At 35.1% G+C, this 11907-nt stretch overlaps 1 protein-coding gene across 1 annotated transcript in view; it reads right to left on the bottom strand.

Moving 5' to 3' along the window:
• COL24A1 (collagen type XXIV alpha 1 chain) overlaps positions 1 to 11907 on the bottom strand; it is a 407511-nt gene that overhangs the window by 113604 nt on the left and 282000 nt on the right. Inside the window, exons 32-34 of the mRNA XM_044674850.1 lie at positions 7157 to 7210; positions 2972 to 3025; positions 3 to 48 (exon numbers count right to left, since the gene is read on the bottom strand). Of these exons, the coding sequence (XP_044530785.1) occupies positions 3 to 48; positions 2972 to 3025; positions 7157 to 7210 (154 nt within the window). The remainder of the gene's footprint in view (positions 1 to 2; positions 49 to 2971; positions 3026 to 7156; positions 7211 to 11907) is intronic.

Genomic DNA, 11907 nt, shown 5'->3' with positions numbered 1-11907 from the left:
ACCTGGCTCTCCTTGTGGACCGGGCTCTCCCTCAATGCCTGGAGGTCCCTAAAAGAGGAGGTTATGATATTTTATTCATTTATAAAAAAATGTAAACAATCAAATGTAATGGACTTCTTTACTAGTAGCAATTCAACGATCCAGGACAATTCCAAGGGACTGAGGAGAAAGAATGCAATTTGCAATCAGAGAAAGAATTGTGGGAGTAAAAACACAGAAGAAAAACATATGATTGATCACATGGTTTGATAGGTACATGATTGAGGATGCAGATTCTAAATGATCACTCTATTGTAAATATTAATTCTATAGAAATAGGCTTTGAACAATGACACATGTAAAACCCAGTGGAATTGCTTGTCAGCTCAAAGAGGGTGAGGGAAGAGGGGCGGGAAAGAACATGAATCATGAAACCCTGGAAAAATATTCTAAAAAAATAAAGAAATTCAAAATACAAAATAAATAAATAAAAAAGATAAGGAACTGTTAGAACTGCTTTTTATGCTATTTCTATTTATTCCAGATTAAACATTGATCCAATTTTCAATTATTATTATTATTTTTTAAACCCTTACCTTCTGTCTTGGAGTCAATACTGTATGTTGGCTCCAAGGCAGAAGAGTGGTAAGGGTGGGCAATGGGGGTCAAGTGACTTGCTCAGGGTCACACAGCCAGGAAGTGTCTAAGGCCAGATTTGAACCTAGGACCTCCTGTCTCTAGGCTTGGCTTTCAATCCACTGAGCCACCCTGCTGCCCCCTTCAATGATTATTTTCTGACATTTTGTGACCCATGTTCTCTCCCTTCCCCCTCCCCAAGAGGGCAGGTAATACATGGTGTACATATGTTATCACACATTTCATATTTTCATGTTCACCATGTTGGGAAAGAAGACACATCTTTTACAATAGAGAAAAATTCATGGAGGAAATAAAGTGAAGGATAATATGATTCAAAAATAAAATAAAATAAGTATAAGCTTCTCTTCAATAACCACAATAATCCATTGCCTAAGAGAATTTGGTGCTTACGAGCTAAAAGATTAAAGAATGCTCATGTATAACATTTGCTCTTTTAACAACAGCTTCTTTAAATACTACAGGAAAGAAGTATGAGACACAGTGTCTTCCGAGTGCCTTCTGAGGCACTTCCCCAAAAAGCCTCTGGTTGAGCAAACACTTCAGGAAACTGTAGACACTGCTAGAATGGTACATCCTATGGACAATTTCATGACTTAAAGAAAAGGTCATAAACATTTCGTGTCCTGTTGCCATAGAATTCCTTTAGAGAATTAGGCAGTTACTTTTTGTCTGGTTTAAGTTTTTAAAAAACCCTTGCCTTCTTCATTAGTACCAATTTTAAGACAGAAGAGTGGCAAGAGCTAGGAAATCAGGGTTAAGGGACATATTGAGGAATGGTTTGAGACCAGATTTGAAACTGGGTCCTCCTGCCTTCCAAGCCTGGTGCTCTGTCCATTGTATTTTACTTAGCTGCCACTTGTATAAGTTTTTATACTTGTCTTTAAATTCATATCGTTAAGGATCCAGGCTTTCAGGAAGAACTCCAGAAATCACTGTAAATCCCATCTCTTCTCTGCCTTAGAAAATAGTATTCAGGAATTGTGTAATCAAAAAATTGATTGATCTATGACTAACTTGGTGATAAGCCTCTCCTTACTGAATTTTTGTTGTTTAGTCATTTCTGTCAGGTATGACACTTCAAGACTCTATTTGGAGCTTTATTGTCAAAGATGCTGGAGTCCTTTGCCATTTCCTTCTCCAGCTCATTTCATAGATAAAGAAATGAAGAAAACAGGGTTGAATGACTTGCCCAGGGTCACATAATTAGGAAGTTGCCTGAGGCTGCATTTGAACCCAGGAGGTCTCAACTCCAGGTCTGGTTATCAATCCACTGTGCTACCTAGAAGTCCCAAGATCTGAGTTCTAACCCAAACTCTGACAGTTACTAGTTGTGTGACTCTGGGCAAATCATTTAACCTCTGTCTGCCTCAGTCTCCTCAAATGTAAAATGGTGATGATGATAATAGTACCTATAACTCAGGTTAGTTGTGAGGATCAATGAGATAATATCTGTAAAAGCAGTATATAATATATAGTATATATTATATAATATATATAATATATAATAAAGAATAAGTATATAATGCTTATTCCTTTAGATATAAATATTCCTATAGATATATACCATCTATTATTATGTATAATAATTATTATGTATAATAATAATAATAGATGGTATATATCTATACCATATGGTATATATAATATACCATATATATAATAATAGATGGTATATAATGCTTATTCCTTCCCTCCCCTTCCCTAGTCATAACGCAAGTATGGTTTATTGTTTAGCAATCTGACTTATTTTTCAACTTGTTCCATTGTGTCTTTTGGAAGGGAGGCAACGAGTGAGGTTAGTGCTCAGTGAGGACATCATTTACTTTTTCTTTCATGACCTTCTAGAAGAGGAGTTTTTAGTGGTCCATCCTTGTGATTTCATTTGCACAGAGAGCTCCCTGGAGAGGAAGCTCTTTCTATCAGTGCACACTGGTGATTGCTATATAATTTAGAGTCTTAAAGAGTTGTCTGGGGGCACTGATGGATTAAGCTATATATGCCCAGAATCACAAGACCAGCATGCACGGGAAATGGGATTTAAACTCAGATTCCCTGACTCCAAACCCCAGTTTCTATCCATCACACTTCAATCCCTCTCTAGAGGTAGTTTAGAAGTGGAAAATTAGCATCATCCAATGAAGCCATTCTTATTTTTTTTTTTTAGGTAGAAATTTCCAAATTGAAGTTTTCTCCTTATATAAGATGAAACATTTACAAAATGATTATTCTTTTTTTAAATATCCAGTGTCTGCATTGTAGGTTGTTGTGTTATATATACGAATATATTTATATATGTATTTTTGATCATTTAAGAAGAATGAATGAAACTTACCTCAGGACCCATTTCTCCAATAGGGCCAGCATCACCTTGTTGTCCCCGTGCCCCCTACATTAAAAAAAAAAAAGCAAAATCTTAATTATAAGATATTGAACTAGTTTTAATGAATATATTATATTAAATATGGCACATACCATATGCTAAACCATGACATTTATCAGTTATATTATACTATCCATTGGAATAGTACTGGAATTAGAGGTAGGAAGACTAGGGATCAAATCTCACTTCTGGTAATCATTGGCTGTGTAACCTACCTAGACCTCGGTTTTTGCACCTGTAAAATGGGGGTGATGATAATGCATGTACTATAGGAACTACCCACAGAGTTCTTTTGAAGATCGAATGAGATAATGTATTTAAAAAAAAACAAAAAACCCTTGCCTTCTATCTAAGAAAGAAGAGTGACAAGGATTAGGCAATCAGGGTTAGATGACTTGCTCAGGGTCACACAGCTAGGAAGTGTCCGAGATCATATTTGAACCCAGGACCTCCTGATTCCAGGCCTGGCTCCTATCCACTGTGCTACTTATCTGTGCCAGATAATATATTTATAGCGCTTTAGAAAGCTTAAGATTTTATATAAATATTGGCAATTATCATTATCCTTGTTCTTTCATAGTTTCTTTTTAAAAACTAACGAGTTCATAAAAAGCTCTCACAACCTTTGTTAAGTAATTGGAAGGCTAATAGATTCAGAGACTTACATCCCTTTTTATTTATGGTTAATATGTCATTGGCATAAATTTTAGAAAGATCCAAATATAGTCTTTTATTTTTATTTCATTTTATTTTTTAAAAACCCTTACCTTCTATCTTAGACTCAATACTGTATATTGGTTCTAAGGCAGAAGAGTGGTAAGGGCTAGGCAATGGGGGTTAAGTGACTTGCCCAGGGTCACACAGCTGGGAAGTATCTGAAGCCAGATTTGAACCTTTGAACATAGAGACCTCCCGTCTCTAGGCCTGGCTCACCCACTGAGCCACCCAGCTGCCCCCCCCAATATAGTCTTTTAAGAACAAAACCAACAACAATATATCTCCAATTAGTAGTTACTCAGATGTTGTGTCCTTGTCTGGAATAGAATAGAATCCAGTTGAATAACATCTCTGTGTTCATTTTACGGATTTAATAATATTTACACAGGATAATCACAGTAAGTGGTAATGAAATGTATACTGGGGCCTTTTTGGTAAAGGAAGTCTCTGTACAACTAAGCAGTATTCTTTTAAGTCAATGAACAGTGAATAATTAACTAATTGTAGGAACATTAAATTGCCCACACCAACAGATCTCTTTGTCAATGTAGGGGGGAGCTATGTGTTCGAGCATCTTTATGGAATTTTTATAGAGGAATGAATCTTCATTGAGAAACCACCATGTGCCAGGCATTTCCCCATGATCTGTAGGGCTACTTACACTGCTTGCTCCTTTGTGGAGTGGGAGAAGCCACAATAATAGCCTGTTGCCTCAGGAAATTTCATCTCATGGGGATTTCCCCAGCTTGTTTGGCAAAGAGTGTTCTAGAAGCATGTTTGGACATACCTACTTTTCAGGATGATGCAGCAATAAGCACCTTCCTTTCATGTACATGGCCAGTCACCCAAGGCACGAATACCCAAGATTGCCCATGGCTATGCCAATTTGGACCCTTCTGCTTTCTTCTATCGATTTAGAGCAGTGGTTCCCAAACTGCCCCCTTTCCAGAAAAAAATATTACTTAGAGCCCCCTGGAAATTATGAAACTATTTAATGAACTCAGAATAGAATGTAATACAAAAAAAAGTGTGACCATCACCGCTTCCCTGGATCACTGCAGCACCCACCAGGGGGCGGTGGCGCCCACTTTGGGAATCAGTGATTTAGAGTGATCCTTTAGGTTTTAATAAAAGTATACTTCTGTAGCTAAACATTTCTTTGTGTGTGTCCCAGAAAGCTTAGGCTCTCTCTCTACCAGTTTGAAAATGTTTCCCAAATTTCCATGATCAGAATTGGAAGCCAAAATATATAATCACAAGTCCATTTTATGCCAAAAAATGCTTTGCTAGCCAGACACCCTCACTTTATAGCTTGAATGGTAACTTTTGCATTCCCAGGCTCTAACAGGGACTTTTGGTCATGCGATGCTTTCTGCCAGGCCATCTGAAAACTTAGAACTTTGTAAAGTTAGACATGTTTCCTCATTCATAGACTTAGAATCTGCCTTTCTAGGCACCATAACTCCAATGATAAACTTTTAAAAACTTAAATTGTCTGTTTATTAAGATTATTTTGATAGTCTAGTAAATTAGTAGAGGGTTGGACTTGCAAAAAAGAAGACCTGAGTCAAAATCTAGCCCCAGATATTTACTAGCTGTTGGACCCTGGACAAGTCAGTTAACCTATAAGCCTTAGTTTCCTTAACTGTAAAAGGGGGATAATAGTAGCATCTGCCCTCTTCCCTCCAGAGGTCCATGACTGTTGAAAGACTAAAATAACATTTAAACTAAAATAACTATAAACACTTAGTAAAGCTTGAAGTGCTATATAAGTGATACTGATGATGATGATAATATCAATTATGGCTTTGCTAGAGTTACTCAAAGTCAGAGCTGAAGGAACCTTGAAATCTTCTATTTTAAACTCCCCATTTTATAGGTGGAGAAATGTATGCTATAGATTGTTTTTTTGCTTTTTCTTTTCTCTATTTTTTAAAACTCTTACCTTCTATCTTATAATTGATATTAAGTATCAGACCCAAGGCAGAAGAATAGAAAAGGCTAGACATTTGGGATTAAGTGACTTGCTCTGGGTCACACAAATAGGAACAATCTGAGGTCTAATTTGAACCCAGGACTTCTCATCTCCAAGGCTGGTGTTCTATCTACTGAGCCACCTAGTTGCTCCTGTTTTTCTTCTAGATAAAAATTTCCTGTCCTTCCTAAAGTATTCCTGGAGCACTTTTTTTTTCTGGATCTATCTTTTTCTCCTTTCATTTCCCACCTTGTGTCATATTTATCTGTCTTCTCTGAAGAATATAAGCTTCCTGAAGACAGGGACTGTGCCGATATTATTTCTGTATCTTCAGTGCCTAGCTTAGTACCCTGAACAAGTTGAGTGCTTAAGAGATCTTTGTAATGTGGAACTCGTTTTCCTAGATTATTGGGAGAGAGCTGCATTATTTTGAATCAAACAGAATTGGTAAAGAAATAGAATTGATCTAGAGGTCCATAAAGTGAAAAACGGGGCAAAGATAACAGTCACAATAAATGGACAGATTAATTGGACAATTTCTTTTGCTATTTTTTCTTTCCTTTAGATGTGGATAAAGTTTCTTTTTAGTAGGAAACATTTTACTTAATGAGTTAAATCTGGATTTGTTGGTGAGACTTGTGTAGTTGGAGCTTGTATAGGTAGAAATAATCACAGAGTTCAGGAAGAATAGTTATTTGACTGCTGGAATTTCTCCATAAACTCTAACTCACTAAATGAATTATACAAAGGCCACCTGTAAACCTTTGTGTCAACTGATGGATAAGATCAGCTCAATGGCTTGAAAGATCACATTGTATTGCCAACCTTAGAAGTACTTTATAGTTGATTGCATTTGATGTGACTCACCAGAAGAATGATTTCATTAGCAATAAAGAATCAAATGTAGGATAAAGGACTTGAAAAGGTCTTCCCCTTTCACAATCAGTTTTTCCATGGAAAGTCCCTCTCCTATATGAAATCATGATGTCATTCTTTGTGTTGACATAATTACATTCTTGTCATGTTTACACCTTTGGACCCATCAATTGTAGGGTCTGACTTCACTGTATGCTCTTTTGTTATAGATTTGGCCCCATAGAAGTGTGTGTGCGTGTGTGTGTGTGTGTGTGGCAATGTCATAATAATGACAGCAACTCATTGAAAGCAAGAATTTTAGAGATTTAACACAAGTTTTCTTTGTTGCCTACACACCAAAAGTAGCCTCAGAATAACAGTTCCAGACTTGAGTGTATTTAAAAGAAAAATAAAAAAAGAATAATAAAAGTGCTAAAATCTGTATCCACAAAAAACATTTGCACATTATTTGCCTTTGCTGTCTATGATAATGGCAACTTTTAATTATACTCAGTCACGGTAGAGTGAGGTTCATGGTACGTGAAATTTAAAGGTTGTTCATTATTAGCAGATTTTACAGAAAAACTTACTGGTTCTCCAGGAGGTCCCTTGTCTCCTACACTTCCAGGGGGCCCTTGTAAACCCTGAAAAAATAAAAGCATTATTTGAAGTCGTTTCAAAAGATAATCTCCTTGCTCCCATCTTCCCTTTCCCCAATCTCTTTTCATTTCTTTTTTTTTTCAAGATTTTACTTTCTATTTTTGAATTAATACTAAATGCCAGCTCTGAAGCAGAAGAGTAGTAAGGGCTAGTGATTGGGGCTAAGGGACTTACCCAGAGTCACCCAGCTAGGAACTGTCTGAGACCAGATTTGAGCCTAGGACTTTTCTGTCTCTCTTGGTGCTCTATCCACTCAATCCCTAATCCTTTTGATTTTCTTTTCAAATGACTTGTCCAGGGTCACACAGCTGGGAAGTGTCTGAGGCCAGATTTGAACCTAGAACCTCCTGTCTCTAGGCCTGGCTCTCAATCTCCCTTTGATTTTCAATCTCTCTTCTTTGCCACTAGTTTTCCTCCCTCTCCTTTATATATATAAAGGCATTTGATCCCTACTTATACTCAATCCATACCTACACATTTCAGAAAATGAGAATAAGATGAAATATCTTCAACATTAAGATTATCCCAAATATTACAATGCTTCAATGTTTTTGTTTATGTTTATTTTCCCTTGAAACTGTGAACCTGTGAAACAAAATCCAATTTACTCTTATTAAAATCTTCCTCATGGTACCCTGGGTAGAGGCACTTATTGAGCAGTAAATGTGAAAAAAGGGAGCTGCCTCTCACTAGCAGCAGTCTTTCTTGGACAGAACATGGTCATATCACATTTCTGGGTACAGATCAGGGAGAAATTAAGTTTTTCAGCCCCTGAAGGCTCAGTTGAGAGGCTTTTCTATTTATATGAAGTATGATGTAAAGGTCAGAGACTGGCTCATTTTTATCTTTGTATCCAAAAAACTTAGTATAGGTACCCAGTGAGGGAATAAGAAGTGTTTGGTGATTGGTCAACTATATAACATATATAACAATTATATAATGATATCATTATATAACTATAGTGATCATACAGTATTTTGTACCTGTTGTTGTACAGGAATGGATACTGGATTGGTTTGGCTTTTCCTTCTCCAAGCCATTTGAAAGATGAAGAAACTGAAGCAAACAGGGTTAAGTGACTTGCCCAGGGTCGAGCAATTAATAAAATGTCTAAGGCTGGATCTGAACTCATGAAGATGAGTCTTCCTGATTCCAAACCCTCTGTTCACTCTGCCTCCTAGCCGTGGGTGTTTAATAAATATTTATTAAAATTGGTAAAACATGAAAGTGCTTATTAATGAAGAATTATACTTAAATATAGCTGAGATAAATTAGTCTTTACTCTATTTATCTTAGGCTTTTAAATAGTCCTCTCTGTAAAGATATTATTGAAACAGAAAATAACTTTGTTTTGGGAGTACATCTTTATTTATCCTAAGGTGTTTATTCATGATAGATTGGAGCTGCCTTAAGGTTTCAAAATCTTGTAACAATGGAATTTTTCTAGGCTTCCCCCCCCCACCCCCGATATTTTAAAAATCTATTTTCACATTCATCCATAATCTATATACTAGCCATTGTGTGATCTTCTTGTCCCATTTGGGTTCTTTTTTTTTAACCTTTAACTTCTGTGTATTGGCTCCAAGGCAGAAGAGGCAGAAGAGTTGTAAGGGTGGGCAATGGGGGTCAAGTGACTTGCCCAGGGTCACACAGCTGGGAAGTGGCTGAGGCTGGATTGGAACCTAGGACCTCCAGTCTCTAGGCCTGGCTCTCAACATTGAGCTACCCAGCTGTCCCCCTTCCCCCATTTGGGTTCTTTAGGCCTTCCTCTCATTCTCAAACCCATGCTCACATTAGTCATAGCACTCCACATCTGTACACCAACATTAATTTAAGAAATTTTTTTTGTAACTTTAAAAAACTGATATATTTGCCCTTAGAAATTCTATCATAATACTTCAACAGAATTAATAAATGTTAATTAAAAAAACTACTTCATAGCAAAACACTGTGAGGTGCTGGGAGAAACATAATTAATCAATTAATTCAAATTTACTAAGCATCTATTAAATACTAGGGGCAGCTAGGTAACATAGTAGATAAGAGATCTGGGCCTTAATCCAGGAAGATGAGTCTTCCTGAGTCAGAATCTGACCGGAGACACTTAATAGCTGTGTGACCCTGGGTAAGTCACTTAACTCTGCCTCAGTTTTCTCATCTGCAAATGAGCTGGAGAAGAAAATGGCAAACCACTCCAGCATCTTTGCTGAGAAAATCCCAAATGGGTTCATGAAAAGTCAGATACAACCGAAAAACAATTGAACAACAATGTACCAGGCACTGTATTAATTACTTGGAATTTAAAGAAATAAAAGATGGTTTCCACTCTCAAGAAGCTCTAATGATGATAGATACAATATAGAGAACAGCAATTATCTATATGATGCTTAGATAAGGCATCATCTCTTCTCTTACAGACACTGTAGCTGTAATAAAAAAAAAAACTCTAATATTTGATATGCACAGAAAAGAAAAGTCCTTTGTCCTTTGTGAAATCTAGGGGTGGAATTTATTACTGACTGGGGGGAAACCAGGAAAAGTTTTCTGGAGGAGGTAGTACCTGAGCTGTGTAGGAGAGCAATACGCCAGAGTCTAGGCAAAGGGAAGTGAGAAGAAATGAGGCATGTATGAGGGAATGAAGAGTAAATAATACATTTGACCAGAATTTAAAGAATGTAGAAGAGAATAAATTGAGAAAATACTGGAAAGGGAAGGTTTTAACAGATGGTGGAGAATCTTAACTGCTGGACCAAGAAGGCTGGACTTTATTTGAAAGGCAAAATATGTTTTTCTATGATGTGATAAATTCATGATTGTCTAATGTTTAGAAAAAAAATAGTTTATAATGATTAAATTGAAAAGGTAAGAGTTAGAGTTAAAATTAGGGTTAGGATTTACAACAACAACAAAAAATATAAGCGAAATAGGGTACACCATAGAAAAAATACTGGAGCTGGATTCAAGAAAACCTAAGTTCAACTATCCTCAGGTACTTAATAGTTGTGTGATCCTGAGCAGTATCCTTAAGCTCTGTTTGCCTCTGCTTCCTCATATGCAAAATGGGGATAATAATAGCACTTACGCATCCCCCTTCATTCCCACCTTCAGATTGTTGTGAGAATCAAATGAGATCATATTTGTGAAGAGCTTTACTAACCTTAAAGTGCCTAAGAAATACTAGTTGTTATCACTATTGTAAGAGGTTCAGTCTAATTATGAATATACTAATCACCACCTCCACTTTATTGACAAGGACATTATCAGTGAAAGAAAGGAACTTGCCCAATATAAGTATTAAATTAAAAGAAGGAGGAGGAAGACTTAGGAAGTTTTATCCTGATGCTTAATACATATATACAGATATATCTATATAATCCCTTCTACATACCTATAGCTATATATACACATATATACACATATTTATGCACAGATTTCTAGTGTATGTATATGATATGTTACAATGTACATAGTAATGAAATTATAGAATATATAACACATATATAATACATATATGTATGTCATACATGCTATCTAACACATGTCATATATTTATATAAATCCATACACATCCATAAATATATATATATATACACAAAGATACACCCATGAGTGTCTTTATTTTATGTATATGACATATTACAATGTACATTATAAGCATATGATATATAAAAATTTTCTACTATATGCTCTTTATTTATTATATATGACATGTTATACACATGAGCCCACACATCTGTATAAATACATATATTTGCATCATGTATGTAGGATATAAAACATGTATTGTATGTAAAGTATTTCATGCATGATATATTTATATAATATGTAATGTGTTTATATCATATATACTCTATAACACGTTATACACATGTATGAACCCACACAAATACCTATATATAACACCTACATTTACACCTATATTTGTATTATATGTATATCATTTATAACACAATTTGTAATATTACAATTTGTATTGTAATATAGAGCTATATTATTTTAACACATATATAATACACAGTATTTATGTTACATTATATATAATTCTTTTATATTATATGATATATAATATATGCCATATATTTTTTAAAATCTATGAATCCATCTGCAGACATAGATATATTTATATAGGAATATAATATAGAGTATACAATGTACTTCAATGTACAGTTTATTGTAATTATGTGATATATAACAACTCATATATCATATACATATGGTACATTTGTATTTGTAGCAATGCATACCTACAGATATGTGTCCGTTTATAGATATGAATAACAAATGTTAAATATTATAACTATACCCATCTATACATATATGTAGATATTGCAGGTGTTTATAAATATATTTTTGCAACTCTATCCACACTTTAACATATATTTAATTATATGTACATACATATCTATATATAAAATCATAGACGTACATTTACATATACTTGTTTTATAAGTTTATAATGATATGATATATAATATAAAATATTATAATAAATTATATGTATATATATATATATTTTTTCACACACACACAGTTACATTTGTGTATGTCTAAAGATGAAGATAGCTGAGATTTCCATAGCACCTTCACATTTTCAGAGCCCTTTGTACACGTCTCATTTGATCCTCACAACAACCCTGTGGGTGGGAACTACCGATATGACTGTGTTATCCTCATTTTATAC

This window comes from Gracilinanus agilis, chromosome 4 (genome assembly GCF_016433145.1).
Source record: "Gracilinanus agilis isolate LMUSP501 chromosome 4, AgileGrace, whole genome shotgun sequence".
In the NCBI taxonomy this organism is placed as follows: domain Eukaryota; kingdom Metazoa; phylum Chordata; class Mammalia; order Didelphimorphia; family Didelphidae; genus Gracilinanus; species Gracilinanus agilis.
This window is presented reverse-complemented; position numbering and strand designations above follow the sequence as displayed.